The 19,094-nt window shown below is 38.6% G+C and overlaps 1 protein-coding gene across 1 annotated transcript; it reads left to right on the top strand.

Annotated features, from left to right (window-relative positions):
* The first annotated feature begins 1,374 nt into the window (after positions 1-1,374).
* Positions 1,375-17,635, top strand: fshr (follicle stimulating hormone receptor). Its single transcript, XM_057826779.1, has 14 exons — positions 1,375-1,585; positions 3,872-3,943; positions 4,019-4,093; positions 6,342-6,416; positions 6,487-6,561; positions 6,664-6,738; positions 8,366-8,446; positions 8,819-8,887; positions 8,956-9,030; positions 11,383-11,568; positions 11,638-11,855; positions 12,877-13,058; positions 15,933-16,124; positions 16,508-17,635. The coding sequence occupies exons 1-14, from the start codon at positions 1,437-1,439 to the stop codon at positions 16,991-16,993; spliced, it is 2,010 nt and encodes a 669-aa protein (XP_057682762.1). The 5' UTR covers positions 1,375-1,436; the 3' UTR covers positions 16,994-17,635.
* The last annotated feature ends 1,459 nt before the right edge of the window (positions 17,636-19,094 follow it).

Below are 19,094 nucleotides of genomic sequence, written 5' to 3'. Positions count from 1 at the left end.
TTGCAGATGGTGGATAAAGAATCTCGACTAACATCCAAACAAATTCTTGCTGTCCTGCAGTCCGAGGGTACAACAGTGTCAACCCGTACTATGCGTCTGCGTCTGAATGAAAAGGGACTCTGTGGCAGGGTACCCAGGAAGACCCCACTTCTGACCCAGAGACATAAAAGAGCCAGGTTGGAGTTTGCCAAAACTTACCTGAGAAAGCCAAAACCGTTTTGAAAGAATGTTCTCTGGTCAGATGAGACAAAAGTAGAGCTTTTTGGGAAAAGGCATCAACATTGAGTTTACAGGAAAAAGGAACGAGGCCATCAAAGAAAAGAACACGGTTCTCACAGTCAAACATGGCGGAGGTTCCCCGATGCTTTGGGGTTGCTTTGTTGCCTCTGGCACTGGACTGCTTGACCGTGTGCATGGCATTATGAAGTCCGAATACTACCAACAAATTTTGTAGCATAATTTAGGGCCCAGTGTGAGAGAGCTGGGTCTCCCTCAGAGGTCATGGGTCTTCCAGCAGGACAATGACCCATAACACACTTCAAAAGCTCTAGAAAATAGTTTGAGGGAAAGCACTGGAGACTTCTGAAGTGGCCAGCAATGAGTCCAGACCTGAATCCCATAGAACATCTGTGGAGGGATCTCAAAATGGCAGTTTGGGGAAGGCACCCTTCAAATCTCAGAGACCTGGAGCAGTTGGCCAAAGACGAATGGTCTAAAATTCCAGCAGAGCTTTGTAAGAAACTCATTGATAGATACCAGAAGCGGTTGTTCAGTTATTTTGTCTAAAGGTTGTTCTCTCAAGAGTTAGGCTGAGGGTGCCTATACTTTTGTCCAGCCCATTTTTGGAGTTTTGTGTAAAATGATTATGATTTTATTCATTTTTGTTATTCTTTTTTGTGTTTTTTACATTGCAAGTTAAATAAATGAAGATATTACTACCAAAGCATTTGTAATTGCAATCATTTTCTGGGAGAAATTGAGCATTATCTGACAGAATTGCAGGGGTGCCAATACTTTTTTGTAGGTCTACTCATGATAGACGTGTCGACCAAAAAGTAAAACTGACTTCAGGGGCTGAATTTTCTAAATCTGAAGATTCTCTGGAAATGACCAAAATGATTGTAATGTTTCAATGACGGTTTTGCGAAGAGGTTTGTGTGTATCTTGAGAAACATAACATCAGAGTGTAATTATGACTGTTTCAAGTGTCTGTGATAAAACAATAGTAAACAAAAATATCGACAAAATAAAACAAAACTGACAGAAAACGTATTTCCTCTGCTGACGTGCAAGTTGCGTCTTCAGAGGGAGGGATGGGAAAAAGCCCACCCACAAACACCCAACCTTGTGATTCTCATTCTGCGTCATTCTCAACTTGGAGTTTGTGTAAGATGTCCAAGCAACGTTAGAAGAAGAAACTTACCAACAATTGGAGAATGATGCCCTTCAGGATGATGATAATTTTGGTGATCATAACTGTGGAGGTCCAGACGAGTCGGTCACAACGAGCCGTGATCTTCTGTCACCACGTCAACGTGTCAAAAATGGACATCCCCGCTGATATTTCCAATGATACGCAATGGCTGTGAGTACACAAAATTAAAGTTGTTTCACAACAGATTTTTTGTTGTTTGTGTCAGGTTGGCTGTAAGTTTCTAATTTTTCTATTTGTTTCAGTAAAGTGAATTCCAAAAATCAAACAATTTGTTTGTTGGGATTTATTTAGTTTTCTGTACATAAAATTTGTTTTTGTTTTAGCAGAGATTTATAAATGTTCAGATCTTTAGCAGCTTTGAGTTTTTCTTTTGCTTTTGAAGTTTTAAAAGTAGTTGCAGTACTGTTATGTTTTTTGTTTACATGTTTAAGTTGTAAATTTGTTATTTTTATTTATCATTTATGTATTTATTATTTTTGTATTAGATTTTAAAAAAGTCTTAATATGGTTTTGTTCTGTTTTATTTAGCAATGAATCCAGAATTTTATAAATTAAATAATTACTAGGAAGTCATTTTGGTTTTGTTTCATTGGATATTTTAGAATTTTAGTTGACTTACTCATTAAGTGAGTATTTTAGGTTGTTTTTCTTGGGGATAATTTTCGTTTTAGTTTGTGTAAATTTTTGTTTTTCCATTTTTTTTTTACATTAGCCTGTTTATTCTTTGTTTTTTGTTATTATGTATATATATATATGGCGCAAAACAGACATGATTGAAAAAGCAGTTTCAACTCTTCCACCCCTCTTAAAAATTAATAAAATAAAATAATTTATATAATTTTCATTTTAGTTTATTTGTGTAATTTTTTGTTTTTCCATTTTTTTACATCAGCCTGTTTATTCTTTGTTTTTTTGTTTTGTTTTGTTTTTTTGTTATTATGTATATATATGTCGGAAAACAGACAAGGTTGAAAAAGCAGTTTCTGCTCTTGCACCCCTCTTAAAAATAAACTAATAAAAAATAATAATTTGTATAGTTTTCATTTTAGTTTATTTGTGTAAATTTTTGTTTTTCCATTTTTTACATTAGCCAGTTTATTCTTTGGCTTTTTTTTTTGTTTTGTTTTGTTTATTTGTTTTTGTTATTATATTGATATATGGCCGAAAACCAACAAGATTGAAAAAAGCAATTTCTGCACTTGCACCCCTCTTTAAAATAAACTGCTATATTTTAAGCCAAAAGAACTGTTGTGTTTGATAGAACAACATGTCTATATGCTGCCATAGCAGTTTCATGGCGCATTAAGCCCCCAAACTATTTTTAATTTGTCCGTTTTACCCTGGAGACCCCCGTTTACAGACACTGCACAATTGCTTTTGTTTCAACTCAGCCATAAAAACAAGGTATTTGTAATGATTATTCGAAATGTCTATCATTTTTAGCTGAGAATCATTGATGTCTAATATTTGGTTTTAAAAAAAACTTTTCAACTTTAAAATATGCTAGTGAATGATTTTATGTCACAACGAAAAAAAAATAATGTCTGTAAATAGGTCACGGATATCCACCTCATAACTGCTTAATTGTATGGGTTTTTTTTGTTACTGTTGCATTTTCCCCGATATTTTAGAAGGAAAATAATCGATCTGAACAAAGAAAAATTGAAGAAAAAAAAAAACGTTTAAAATGGTAAATATTTGAAAATCTCGACCACTCCTTGATGTCTGCGATTTCTGCATTGCGACCCTTGTTGTATTACCGTGTTTCTCACGTGATTCCGACAGTGGCCGTTCACAGCTGTGTCTTGACACTCAGTGAAACGTGCTACTTAGAATTTTGGTTCGAAACAAGGTAAGTACGCGATAAAATCTCGTTAAAATCACGGTGTCTTTAATTATGCTCTCATCTCAAGTTAGGGTTTAGGGTTTTTTTTGTTTGTTTGTTTGTTTTAAATGCACTCCTGTTCAAATTTTTTCTTCCCCTAAGCTTTCCAATGATGTATCACACATGCAATTTTGAAAACTGGCCACATTGGGTGTCTAAGAGCGGAACTTTAAGTCACCTAAGTGTTTTCCGCCATATATACATTTTTTTCCCCAATCAAAGTAGCATGATAAAGTCAATTAAAACAATTGAATCACATGTTGATTGTATTTTAAAAAGCTTTGCTTTGTTATTGGCTGGAAAAAGTTGTAAACTTGGCTACTCCTCGTAAACATTTGAGACATGTTTAAGGGGGAAAAAAAAAAAAAATGCATCCAGTCACATTTACACTGACTTTTGGGTCCAAGTTGCCCAGCTGGCGATGTGTGTGTTCTCTCCAAGGTCGAGTTGGCTTCACACAGGTGTGATCCTACATGAAAACTTGAAGGACAAACCTCCCTGATTGCATGCAACACACACATTAGCAGTGATCTAAATTTGTGTGTCAACAGGAGGGTACAGAAGACCAAAATCCAAATAATTCCAAGGGATGCATTCGCTCGCTTTCAGGATCTCAGGAAAGTGTGAGTTAAAATGGCCACCAGAATTTAGTTTTGTTTAAATCCAAATCAATTTGCTGTATTTTTGCAAAACCGTAGGGAAATCGTCAAAAACCAAGCCCTGAAAAACATCTCCGGCTCAGCTTTCTCCAGGCTTCCTCGTCTAGAAGACATGTAAGTGAACAAGCGCTTGTTATTGATTTGACTTTTATTTTACCGTGTTTCGTCTCTGCGGCGGAACGTGACGAACTCCGAAAGGCGGGACTGGTCGCCAAGGTTCAGTCAAAACAGGAAGTTGAGAATCATGTGAGAAAAATGTGTGCAGTTGTAAATGAATGCGGAGGTTATGTAATCACGACCTCTGCCGAGGCCAAACGGGGATGAGTAGAGAAAAAGCTTAATTTGGCACAAAGGAATTAAAAATCAATTGATTGGTAAAAGTTTTACAAGATGATAGGTTTAAACCACATTTTTTTTTTCATTTTCCACATCTACAGTGGTATCAAAAAGTATTTGGAATTTCTCACATCTCTACATAAAATCACCGTCAAATGTGATCTGATCTTTGTCAAAATCATACAGATGAAAAAACTGTCTGCTTTAACTAAAACCACCCAAACATTTATAGGTTTTCATATTTTAATGAGGATAGTATTCAAACAATGATAGAAGAGGGAAAAATAAGTGAACCATCACATTTAATATTTTTGTGCCCCGCCCCTCCTTTGGCAGCAATAACTTCCACCAGATGCTTCCTGTAGCTGCAGATCAATCTGACACATCAATCAGGACTAATCTTGGCCCATTCTTCTTATGTAGTTCAGTCAGATCTGGCATGAATCGCTGTCTTAAAGTCATGCCACATCATCTCAATGGAGTTCAAGTCTGGACCTTCACTTGGCCACTCCAGAACATGCATTTTGTTAAAGTTGATTTGCTTCTGTGTTTTGGATCATTGTCTTGTTGCAGCATCCATCCTCTTTTTAGCTTCAACTGTCTGACAGACAGCCTCAGGTTTTCCTGCAAAACATCCCGATAAACTTTTGAAATTAATTCTTCCATTAATGATTGAAGTTGTCCAGGCCCTGAGGCAGCGAAACAGCCCCAAATCATGATGCTCCCTCCACCATGCTTCACAGTGGGGATGAGGTGTTGATTTTTGTGAGCTGTTCCATTTTTCTCCACGCATGACTTTGTATGTTACACCCAGACAACAGTCTACAAAATTTTTGTCCAAGTGCCTTTTTGCGAAAATCGAACGAGCAACAATGCTTTTTTATTTTTTTTAATTTTTTTTAATTAATTAATTTTCTTCCAGAAACAGCAGTGGCTTTCTCTGTGGAGTACTCCCATGAACACCGTTGTTGGCTATAGTTTTACATATAGTTCATGTGTGCACAGAGATATTGGACTGTGCCATTGATTTCTGTAAGGCTTTAACAGACACTCTAGGGTTCTTTTTTACCTCTCTGAGTATTCTGCGCTGACCTCTTGGCATCATCTTTAGTGGACAGCCACTCCTTGGGAGAGAAGCAACAGTGCCAAACTCTCTCCATTTGTAGACATCTTCTCTGACTGTCAATTGATGAACATCCATACTTTTAGAGATGGTTTTGTATCCTTTCCCAGCTTTATACAAATCAACAATCCTTGTTTGCAGGTCTTCAGACAGCTGTTTTGACCGAGCCACGTTGCATATGAGACAATGCTTTTCATCAAAACAATTCTTACCAGGTGTGTGTTTTATAGTGGGCACGGCAGCTTTTGACCACTCATCAATGATTAGGCACACACTTGACTCAAATTTTTTGGTAAAAATTGGTTTCAATTGCTTATTAACTCTACTTAGGCAGAGGGTTCACTTATTTCCCCTCTTCTGTCATTGTTTGCATGCTATCCTCATTAAAATATGAAAACCTATAAATGTTTTGGTGGTTTTAGTTAAAGCCAACACTGTTTTTACATCTGTAAGATTTTGACAAAGATCAGTTCACATTTGATGGTGATTTTATGCAGGAGTGTGAGAAATTCCAAAAGGAGAGGTTCACTTTCTCCCACAAGGGAACAGTGATGTCCAAATGAAGCTTCTTGAAGCAATGAGCAAGCATGGGGTTCATTTGGTCTTATGACAGTATTATGATGGTGCTGTCAAAAAAGTGTTACCGTTTACTATCTTTTTGTGTGAATATCCCATGATACAGTGAAGACAGCTGCAGTTTACATTCCAGTGTGGCTTATCTATGAACAAGTGCCGTTTTTGTGTCAAATTTAGAGGGTGGCGGCTTATAGTCAGGTGCGCCTTATAGTCCGAAAATCACAGTATGTCTTATCTGGTATTTGGCTGGATTGCGTTTCACAAACCCTAGTAACGCCGGGCCATACTGCTCGTTCATAAATTTTGTTTGCCCTTTCTTTTTCACAGTTACATCTCACAAAATGGTGCGTTGGAGTCAATCGGAGAATCGGCTTTTTCAGATCTCCCTGAACTCAAACATCTGTAAGTTCTGTTACAGACCCAGTTTAAAAAAAAAAAAAAACACTCGTTTTACGTAAATTTTAACTTCCAGGACCATCGCCACATCCAAACACCTGACGTTCATCCACAGAGACGCCTTCAAGAATCTTACAAAGCTAGAGCTTCTGTAAGTTTCCTATTCCATTAACTCATTGGTTGCTATTAAGCCTGATGGACGTCCAATCCATTTGGACAGGGAGTATTGTAACAAAATATTTCTAATTTTCAGGATCATCTCTAATACGGGAATCCAGACCTTCCCGGATTTCTCCAAGTTGCACTCGAGTTTCAACTACTTGACGCTGTAAAAGTTCAATTTACATACGCAGAAGGGCAAATAAGTATTTAGTCAACCACTAATTGTGCAAGTTCTCCCACTTGAAAATATTGGAGAGGCCTGTAATTGTCAACGTGGGTAAATCTCAACCATGAATGTGGGGGAAAAAACAGAAAATCACATTGTTTGATTTTTAAAGAATTTATTTGCTAATCATGGTGGAAAATAAGTATTTGGTCAATAACAAAAGCGCATCTCAATACTTTCTTACGTACCCTTTGGAGGCCAAACGTTTTCTGTAACTCTTCACAAGCTTTTCACACTTTGTTGCTGGTATTTTGGCCCATTCCTCCATGCAGATCTCCTCTAGAGCAGTGATGATTTGGGGCTGTCTTTTGGAAACACGGACTTTCAACTCCCTCCACAGATTTTCTATGGAGTTGAGATCTGGAGACTGGCTAGGCCACTCCAGGACCTTGAAATGCTTCTTACGAAGCCACTCCTTTGTGGCCACTCCCTGGCTGTGTGTTTGGGATCATTGTCATGCTGAAAGACCCAGCCACGTCTCATCTTCGATGCCCTTGCTGATGGACGGAGATTTTCACTCAAAATCTCTCAATACATGGCCCATTCATTATTTCCTTTACACAGATCAGTCGTCCTAGACCCTTTGCAGAAAAACAGCCCCAAAGCATGATGTTTCCACCACCATGCTTCACAGTGGGTATGGTGTTCTTCGGATGCAATTCAGTATTCTTTCTCCTCTAAACACCCTGTAGAAGCTGTGTTTCTACACATTCTCCCAGTCCTCTTCTGGATCATGCAAATGCTCTTTAGCGAACCGCAGACAAGCCTGGACATGTACTTTCTTCAGCAGGGGGACACGCGTGGCAGTGCAGGATTTGAGTCCCTGGCGGCGCATTGTGTTACTGATAGTAGCCTTTGTTACTGTGGTCCCAGCTCTCTGTAGGTCATTCACTAGGTCCCTCCGTGTGGTTCTGGGATTTTTGCTCACCGTTCTTGTTATCATTTTGATGCCAAGGGGTGAGATCTTGCATGGAGCCCCAGATCGAGGGAGATTATCAGTGGTCTTGTATGTCTTCCATTTTCTAATGATTGCTCCCACAGTTGATTTCTTTACACCAAGCGTTTTACCTATTGCAGATTCAGTCTTCCCAGCCTGGTGCAGGTCTACAATTTTGTCTCTGATGTCCTTCAACAGCTCTTTGGTCTTGGCCATAGTGGAGTTTGGACTGTGACTGACAGAAGTTGTGGACATGTGTCTTTTATACCGATAATGAGTTAAAACAGGTGCCATTAATACAGGTAACGAGTGGAGCCTCGTTAGACCTCATTAGAAGACGTTAGACCTCTTTTACAGCCAGAAATCTTGCTTGTTTGTAGGTGACCAAATACTTATTTTCCACTCTAATTTGGAAATAAATTCTTTAAAAATCAAACAATGTGATTTTCTGGGTTTTTTTCCCACATTCTGTCTCTCATGGTTGAGGTTTACCCATGTTGACAATTACAGGCCTCTCTCATCTTTTCAAGTAGGAGAACTTGCACAATTGGTGGTTGACTAAATACTTATTTGCCCCACAGTGCACATGCATTGCGTGTACATAAAAGTGATCAATTGTGTGTTGCCTAGCGACCTGCACGACAACAGCCACCTACAGGAAGTGCCCGCCAATGCATTCAACGGCGCCTGCACGCGAATCATCGGAGACATGTAAGACAGATTTTAATGGTGTTTTCAGTCAGCTGCACACTGCCACTGATAAATTTATGATGATAAGTAGTTATAGTATTATTCAAAATGTTGACACATTCTCCACATGCATCATTCAACAAGATATTTCCATTAATACACTATTTTTTTTTTTTTTTTAATATTAATATTTTCATTCATTATGTACGCCTTTACATCAGCGTTTAGATAACACCATATCCACTCAAATCAAGGCTATATTATCAATAATTCAAGCGTTATTTTTTATTATCTTCCCCTCTTGTTGGAGTTGGTGGGGGGGAAATAAGCGAGCCATGCAAATATGATGAAATATTAAAAAGTGAATTTCTTGGCTTGTGTTTGCTGCGACAGAAGGCTGGTCATGAACGGCATCAAGACGGTGGCGAGCGATGCTTTCAACGGCACCAGGATGTACAGATTGTGAGTCGCAACTACGGAACGCTACATTTGGAGGACTAGGAAATGAATCATAATCATATTTCTGTCAGGTCTCTGAAGGGCAACCGGCAACTGAGTCACATCCATCCTCACGCCTTCGCGGGTTCCAGTGAGTTGGTCAAACTGTAAGCTTCATCCAAGTGAACATATATAGATTGGAAAAAATACACTATGGTATCATATAGGAATGTTTAATGATGCTTTGAGGGCGATAGACGTCCAAACCATTTTGACTGGGAGGGGTTGGCAGAAATCTTTCGATCCTGTCAATAGCGCCAGTGGCGGACTTGGCAATTTTGGGGCCTAAGGCGAACATATCCAGGGGCCCTCTTCATGGGCCAGGGGTTAAAAAAGTGAGAAGGGTGTGGAGGAAATATGTTCCAGTACACTAGGGCTGTCCTAAACGACAAATTTTCTCCTGATTAGTCAGCTGACTAGTTTTACGATTAGTCGACTAACTAACTATCTAATAAGTTCTTTCTGGAACGTAAACCGATTCAGAGCACTGACTTTGCCTTTCCAACATTATTCAAAACTAGGGTTGTTCCGATCATGTTTTTTTGCTCCCGATCCGATCCCGATCGTTTTAGTTTGAGTATCTGCCGATCCCGATATTTCCCGATCCGATTGCTTTTTTTTTTTTTGCTCCCGTTTCAATTCCAATCATTCCCGATAATGTTTCCCGATCATATACATTTGGGCAATGCATTAAGAAAAAAATGAATAAAACTCGGACGAATATATACATTCAACATACAGTACATAAGTACTGTATTTGTTTATTATGACAATAAATCCTCAAAATGGCATTTGCATTATTAACATTCTTTCTGTGAGAGGGATCCACAGATAGAAAGACTTGTAATTCTTAAAGGATAAATGTGACTTTGTATATTGTGACTAAATATTGCCATTTAGTGGATTTTTATGAGCTTTCAGTAAATGATTATTCAGCCATTTAACTTCTGCCCAAATGCATGATGGGAAGTGTAACCATGACTGTGCATAGTGGTACCAATTGATATATCTTCTCTGCGTTGGGAAATAACATAGGGTGTTAAAAAAAAAGATCAACAACTACCTTTCTTCCCCACATTGTTTCCCACAATATTTCTTAATTGTGGAGAGGGGGATTGTAAGGCTTTAGCCAATTAAAAAAAGGCTTCAAAGGCTACCGAAATTCTCTCTCCTCATTTTACGTTGCCTTTCAGCTCTATGCATACGTAAAACGGTGCCGTTATAGATTGAATGCGACAATGCGTGAGTGGGTAGTGCAGCGCATGCGTTAATTGCGTTAAATATTTTAATGTTATTACTGCCGTTGACGCGATAAATTTGATAGCCCTACTTTAAGCCAAAACTAAAGACTCTGGATGAGTGTAAGACATTTTGACTGTCACGTTAAATACAATTAGAAAACGATTTAATTAAAAAATATATATATTTATTAAAGAAGGCATGTCTGATATTTTTTTGCCGATTCCGATACTTTGAAAATGACGTGATCGGACCCGATCGACCGGCATCCTGATCGATCAGCATCCCGATCGATCGGGACATCTTTATTCAAAACAATTCTTAAAAAAAAAAATTCTAGCATTATTATTATTATCAACAAGATGGCATTAACATTATTAACATTCTTTTAAAGATAATAGGATGGATAGAAAGACTTGTAGTTCTTAAAAGATAAATGTTAGCACAAGTTATAGAAATTTTATCTTAAAACCCCTCTTAATGTTTTCGTTTTATTAAAATTTGTAAAATTTTCAATCAAAAAATAAACTAGTAGCTCGCCATTGTTGATGTCAATAATGACACCATGCTCACTCATTGTGCTGAAGCCCATAAAATCATTTGGACCTAAGCTCCAGCAGAGGGCGCCAAACACCAAAAAGCAAGTAACAAGCGGACATTACACTGCTGTCATTTTAATCTGTTTGAGCTGGGCATGTGCGTTAATTGCGTCAAATATTTTAACGTGAATAATTTAAAAAATTAATTACCGCCCATTAATGCGATAATTTTGACAGCCCTAATTATTTTATTGCAATGTTTTTCCTTTTTCAGATTTGTTTCAAGACTACAGTTACAGTTTGAATGTTAATACAGTGATAACAATTTTGTTGTTTTATCACAGTGGATTTGTTTATTTACATTTCAAAAACCAGAAGCCATTCATTTACAAATGTGATTGCACTTTAGTTTACATATTTAAATGTTCAGATATTAAGATTTGAATGAGGCAAAATAACATGCTTTTTCTCTCAAATATATTGTTATAATCATTTGTTTCTGATATACTGTAATTATTTTCTGTATAAAAAATAATTTGGTGTTCAAAAAGTCTTTTTTTCAAATTTGAGTCTTGAAAAAGAGGTGGTCGTCTTATAATCAGGGCCGTCTTATATTCGGGCCGATACGGTACTAATCTCACTCAAATGGGGTTTTACCTCCAATGTGTTTTGGTGTTGTAGTGAAATTTCACAGACGGCGTTGAGCTCGCTGCCAGACGCCATCTTGGGCGGCCTTCAAGTTCTGATCGCGGAATCAGCGGCGCACATGAAGAAGCTTCCTCCTCAACAAGCCTTCACCAGGCTGGAAAACGCCAATGTGACGTACCCGTCGCACTGCTGCGTCTTAAGAACCCTGATCAGGAACAGGTACGTGGTTGATTTATATCTGTGACTTTTGCTTATTAATTTTTCTATCTAGTCTTTTATGATTTGTAGTTCCGTGCACGAACTGTGCTCGCAGCCGGGGGCCCGCGAGCATCATGCCTTCTATCAGGCTCACTGCTTAGGGGTTTACAATGCCACATGCAGCCCGGCCCCCGACGACTTTAATCCTTGTGAGGACATCATGACCGCCACCCCGCTGCGGGCTCTCATCTGGGTGGTATCCGTGCTGGCTTTGCTGGGAAATGTAGTTGTGCTGCTGGTCTTGTTAGGTAAGACTACAACCACCAGATGGCGGCAGACAAATTGGTAGCATGAATGTAGAGCAAATATTTCAAACTGGCGGTCCGGGGGCCAGATCCGGCCCGCAAAAGTAAATTATTCGCATGGACTTTATGTTTTCCTCTAAAGTAAAATTTCCGTAGTCCAGAAATTGGAGAATATTTACCGGTTTTAACGAAATTTTGAAAAACAAAATAATTTAAAAATAAATAAATAATTAAATAAGTTTTTTTAAATGTTATTGCTGGCCCGCAAAAGTAAATTATGTGCATCGACTTCATGTTTTCCTCTAAAATAAAATTTCCGTAGTCCAAAAATTGGAGAATATTTACCGGTTTTAACGAAATTTTGAAAAACAAAATAACTAAAGCGGATTGTGGGATGGCCCCCTATTTAAAGGCGTGGCGAAGTGAAGGTCGAATCTGACCTGTCAGTATCATTATGAAGTCTATGAAATGAATTGTAACTAAATAAATTAAAGGGAAAAATGTAATTAAACCTTAACAAGAATAAATATTTTTATAACCTTGGTTACCACATAAAGCCATATTCACTTGTCCTCTCCTATACTTGTCAACGTGAATTTATTAAAATAAATGTAACCCCTTCTAGCCTAGTGTATCACATTTGATACACTCAGAATTTCATTATTTTGAGACTAATTTAGAATTTTGAAATTTAAAAAAAAAAAAAAAAAAAAATGATGGATGCAGGTCAAAACATGCATCTACAGGCTCCATGAGAAAAAAAAATCTGGATTTAGCTAGGGTTATAGATATTAGAGCGCTTGTTACACATATTCATTTTGATTTTTCTTTTCTACAAATTTGAAAAAGTACCATTAGGACCTTATTTTTTAAGTTTTGGGATTCTCTGACAATTGCTTCATGTTGCAGGCATTGAGGGGTTTTAATACAAAATAAGTGGCCTAAATGCTAAAAAAAACATTAAATTTAGCAAAAATTAAGTGAAAAAATATCATGAAATGCACTCACCTTTTGCTCGGTCCAGGCAGCGCATCCAAGATGACAGTTCCGCGCTTCCTCATGTGCCACCTGGCGTTCGCCGATCTGTGTATGGGCGTGTACCTCTTGGTCATCGCTGTCATGGACGCGCTGACCCGGGGACACTACCACAACCACGCCATCGATTGGCAGACGGGCTTGGGATGCGAGGCCGCCGGTTTCTTCACTGTAAGTAGAGATACGGTAAAAACACATGCCAGATTAGCTCATTTGCTTCGGCAATGGACGTCCAATCCATATGAACTGGGAGAGGCTGGCAGAATAGGCGGAGTTTGACTTTTGGAGCGGGGGGGCACAACATGTTGATGCCCCTAAAACGCAGCATCAGCAATAAAATTAACTTAAAAGAATATTTATAATAATACGTTGAAAATGAGCGTTTTTTGTTTCCCATCATTCTTGAGGGGAATTCTAAATCAGGCTGCTTAGGACAGCTATACTTTTCGCCAAGATCGTCATCCACTGAAAATGTTACGCCCGCCGGTGTCACGCCAATGTAGTTTCCCCAGTCAAAAATTGTATCCCCTGGGCAGAGCCATGTGGAGGTAGATTTGTTTCTTCATTATTTGATTTAAAAAAAATGTGTTTGAATGAAAAATAAATTTGAAACTCAAAAAAATGCATTTGAAAGCTATTTTTCTTTGAATTTTTGGGGGGGGGTTGAAGCAACTGATTGAAGTAATGTTGTTTTGCATTTGGGCCACATTTTGGCTAGGACATTTGTGTCTTTATTATTCAATCCAAAAATAAGTTGCTTCAAACAAAAAATATATATTTTCAAGCGAAAAATCACTTCAATCCAAAAAAAAAATTCAAGCATAGAAAAAAGTTTTTGAATGCGAAAAAATATTTGAGACTCAAATATTTGCATTTGAACACATTTAATTTTTAATTTGAAAACGTTTTACTTGATTTTAGCAATCCTTTTCATGTAGGGGCCATATTACATTGGTGTCTAAATCATTAAATACCCAAAAAACTGTTCTGGGCAAAGTTGGCAAAGTTGATGTGGACCAAAATGCAAGCCAGAAACAGATGAAGTGTGAAGAGATATTTATTGTACAAGGGCAAGGTGTTGAGCGGCTGGTGGGTTGAATGCTCAATGGCTGTGGCGGTGGCTGCAAGCCTGCAAGGGCTTTGATGGGTGGATCTCCTGATGGCAAAAAAACTGAATTAGTTAAGAGTTCAAAGACAAGAGTCACAAACTACAGGCTTAGTTGGCCGATGTACCAATGGTGACTGACAGAGTGATCTGGCACCTGCTTGCTGCCCAGGCCGATCCTTATGAGCAGTGTTGATTGTTGATTAGCTGCAGGTGAGCTCCCAGGTGAGCCAAGATTGAAGTGATTCCATCATCAAAAACAGGAAATGTTATACCAATAAAAGTCAGCAGAGGGGAGTGTGGGCAAGGACCATCACAAAAACAAAGGTAAAAATCATTTGAAAAATAAAAATTGCCCTCCCCGAATTTTTTTTTTAAATAAATATGCAGAGCAAATGACCGTTTAAGGTGCTAGTCACATGATCTGTTCGAAAAATGATTTTGACCCATTATAAAAATATCTTTTTTGTTCATTTCATTCATTTTTGTTGTTTCCTTTAATGCTTTACAACTTTTATATTCATACTAGGGCTGTCAAACGAATAAAATTTTTAATCGAGTTAATTACAGCTTAAAAATTAATTAATCGTAATTAATCACAATTAATCGCAATTCAAACCATCTCTAAAATATGCCATATTTTTCTGTAAATTATTGTTGGAATGGAAAGATAAGACACACGACGGATATATACATACAACATACTGTACATAAGTACTGTATTTGTTTATTGTAATAATAAATCCACAAATGGCATTAGCATTCTTTCTGTTAAAGTGATCCAAGGATAGAAAGACTTGTAGTTCTTAAACGATAAATGTTATAGTTACAAGTTATAGTAATTTTATATTAAAACCCCTCATGTTTTCGTTTTAATAAAATTTGTAAAATTTTCGATCAAAAGTAGAGTTAATATAATAATAGGAGGAATAAAAATAACAATAATAAACATAGAGTGACCAAAGTCTTAAGTTTTACGTGTATTTTGCATAGCTATTTTGATATGGAATGCCAGTTCATTTTTCATTGTTGTTTAACTGTGTGTCAGAATAGGGCCTCATTACTATAGACTGAAGTGCTTTTCTTTTTGTGAACATTATTTTTTTGAGGAGAGATAGGAATATTATTTTTGTTGTGCTTTCACTAAACGATACTTACAGTGGGGAGAACAAGTATTTGATACACTGCCAGTGGGTTTTCCCTTTGGCAGTGTATCAAATACTTGTTCTCCCCACTGTATGTTTGTTGTGAAGGAGTTGCCAATAAACGGCGCGGTCCAAAGAATGCCTGTGTCCACTCGCCTCTACTGTATAACATATATTTGTACATATCTTACCCAAAATACAACAAGAGACACATAATTGCCACTAAAAGAAAGAAAACTTACCGAAATATGTGTGGAGTACAAATAGCAATTTGCATTGCATTGTGAATACAGCATAAACGTCTCACAACTACTAATTCTCCCACGTTTAGAAGAAATAACATGAGTATGGAACGGCGCTGCCCCCAAGCGGCCATTGGCATTCTCTTCACTCTTAATGTCCATAAACGGCCTCATATGATGTAATCTGTTTGAGGCAATATGCGAGATGGTCATTCACCCAAGCGCCAGCAGAGGGCGGCAAAACTCCATAACAACAAGTGAGCGTTTCAGTGTACTGTCATTTAAATCTGTCTGAGCGGGACATCTGCGTTAATTGCGTCAAATATTTTAACGTGATTAATTTAAAAAATTAATTAACGCCCGTTAACGCGATAATTTTGACAGCCCTAATTTATACATAGGAAAGTCAACTCCATGCAGTGACACTCTTCAGCCATTAGGGAGGGCCTGGCCCCCCTTGCCCCCCCTTAAACTCTGTTTATGGCTGGCAGCAAATGGATTGGACATCCATTGACGTTAATGGCTGGGAATGAGTTCATACCGTGTGTGGTAGGTGTTTTCCAGTGAACTGTCGGTGTTCACGCTAACGACCATCACTCTGGAGCGCTGGCACACCATCAAACACGCGTTGCGTCTGGACCGCAAGTTCCGTCTGAGGCACGCCTGCGCTGTCATGACGGCCGGATGGATCTTTTCCATCCTTGCCGCCATCATGCCGGCGCTGGGAGTCAGCAGCTACAGCAAGGTGAATCTTTCATTTTTCCTTTTTGTTATTATTGCTTTAATAATCCTTGTATTTCAATTGGGTCAAACTAATTTTACTATAGAGGAAAACGGGGTTGGTTGTCACATTTAATATAACTCGACCACCAGAGGGCTGGGTTGCGTAATATCTGTATAGTGCCAATTTTTTAAAAAATCAATTTATTCATAGAGAATAACATCACTTTGAGGAAAGAAAAAAATAACTTTTTTTCAGGTCTATTTTAGGTCTTAAAAAACTTAAAAATAATGTTCTGTTCGGCTGAAGAATCATTGTAAACCTAGCGTTACCATGCAATTTGGTTAATGGTCCTCATTTATTAAAAATTAATAAAATTAATAATGATTTGTGCGTCCGATTGTCAGGTGAGCATCTGCCTGCCGATGGACGTGGAGTCGGCGTGGTCCCAAGCATACGTGGTGTCGTTGCTTCTACTCAACATGGTGGCCTTTGCATGCGTGTGCGCCTGCTACCTGAGTATCTACCTGGCAGTGCACCACCCATCGGGCGCGCCGGCCCGCGCTGACGCCCGGGTGGCGCAGCGCATGGCCGTGCTTGTGTTCACCGACTTCGTCTGCATGGCGCCCATCTCATTCTTCGCCGTGTCGGCGGCGCTCAAGCAACCACTAATCACTGTGTCAGACGCCAAACTGCTACTGGTGCTCTTCTACCCCATCAACTCCTGCGCCAACCCTTTCCTCTACGCCTTCTTCACACGCGCCTTTCGACGTGACTTGGTCTTGCTGGCTGCACGTTTCGGCCTGTGCAGGGCGCGCGCCCACGGCTACCGTGCTGATAGCTCATCACAGCTCGTTGGAGCCTTCATTGGGGCCGGACGTGGGGACAGATGACGGAGTGGTGATGGATTGTGGACTATTTGAGGACGCCTTGACAGAATAAGGACAAGCACCTCGATTGACATCATGAACTCATTGGGCTTCCATTGACGGAGATCGACGTCCAAACTATTTTGACTGGGAGGGCTGTCAGTGATCATTGGCGGGTTTCCTTAAAAACGAGCAACAAAAATTAAGTCCGGTTGAGTTCTGTTTCAGAGTAAGCGCACCTACATTACCCATTGCGCACCCTGAAATACAAGAGATGAGAGTCATTTGTGCACCCCCAATTTGCTAATTTTAAAATTATAAACTGTTACGTACACCCTAGGATGTCGGTTTGGTCTCAACATTGGTCGGGACGATATTACCGTAATGCACATAATGCAAACAATGATCTAAATAAGGGATGGCAAGCAGGTTTTGCAGGTTAGCAAGTTTAATGTTATGCTAACTCTGATGCAGATCAGACTTTTAGTAGCAAATTTAGTGGTGTTTCCCCCCACTTCCATAACATTGACGTCTTTTTACATGACTTACAGAGGCTGCTGCTGGCCGAAAAATAAATTCTAATATCTCTCCTCACCAAACGGGGCAGAGGAGGCAGCATGTTGTTGACATGAATCTGTTGGGGTTGTGTGAGTATGTATGTGTGTGTGTGTGTGTGTTTGTGGCGGGGGGGGGGGGGGGGGGGGGGGTTTCAAGTCATCAGCCAACCTAACGTTCGTTTGAGGTGGGAAAAAACTAACCGGCATATTCAAAAAGTGAAAAGGGATACATGTAAGTCTGAACATTCTGAAATAATTCACTTAAGAATTGTAGGGTCTATTCTAGCATTACCACATACGTACGGGAAGACAATCTAAATGACCTGTATAACTGAGCTCATTATATAATGCAAATAAGGTTGCTTAAAAGTTGGTGGGGACAATTTGAGCATCCTGAAAAGTTGCTATTGTTATGTCCCTACCGTCCCTATGCAAACCCACACCCTTGTGTACACCCAACATGTTGTCTTTGGAACAACATTCTAAACTCCTTTCATTTTTATGACTGAAATTTTGATTTAAAAAAAAAAAAAAAACTAATTCGTAGCAAAAATTATTCATGCGGTGAAACAAACCCAAACACAGGTCGTTCCCATAGGTAATAGTACTAGTGACAATGCCATTATGTTATCTTGTGCCATAAAATATTCCACAGGAAAAAGCTTTACTTACTCTGTTATGTTTTATATCCTTTAAAAATGAGTTTTTTTAAACCAATTACATGCCTGAGCCCTGTTATTTTTGGGTGTTTGAGTGTGTGTGCGAGAGAGCTGTCGTTATCTTGAAGCCAAGATTTCCTTCAAGGCCTCTGAGGCATTCAAGGACAAAGTGACCCAACCAAACTCAGCTGCCTTTTTTTCCCAGCTGCATTAATACGCATTCACAGACACACACACACGTAGTGGTTATTTCAGGGCTGCAGCTGCAAGATGCAACATAAGCTGATGAAGAAGTGCAATGTCCCCAAACTGTCAACATCCGAAGTGATGCCGGAAAATCTCGCGAGACTCCAACACGGTGAGTTTCAATACAAACACAATGTAGTACAATACTCTCAAATCCACATTACGAGTTTATTAATTTAAGCAATACTAGTAAATCGCCACTAGATGACAGCATTGCTCTTTCTGCTTATCATCTTCAATCACAGAGTATTTTTCATGTTTGGGTTTCTCTTGATTTGTATTAAAAATGCAGCCTGTTATTTTTTTTTTTTTAAATATGTTAACATTACACTGTAATACAAAAAAAAAATATGGACATATTTTAAAAGTAAAATTTCTACAGCACCTTTCTCTGTCAAGTTAGAGACACGGTGCGTTCAGAGGTACAGTACGCAAAACATGTCCGCCACATTAGAAGCCAATTCGTTACATTATTACAGGAATTATTATTACCGTAATGGCCCGAATATAAGACGGCCCTGATTATAAGACGGCCCCCTCTTTTTCAAGACTCAAGTTTGAAAAAAGACTTTTTGAACACCAAATTAATTTTATACAGAAAATAATTACAGTACATCTGAAACAAATGTTTATAACAATATATTTGAGAGAAAAAGCATGTTA

The sequence above is a fragment of the Corythoichthys intestinalis genome, chromosome 21 (assembly GCF_030265065.1).
Source record: "Corythoichthys intestinalis isolate RoL2023-P3 chromosome 21, ASM3026506v1, whole genome shotgun sequence".
Lineage (NCBI taxonomy): Eukaryota > Metazoa > Chordata > Actinopteri > Syngnathiformes > Syngnathidae > Corythoichthys > Corythoichthys intestinalis.
The sequence above is the reverse complement of the archived record's forward strand: the minus strand, read 5'-3'. Positions and strand labels throughout refer to the sequence as shown.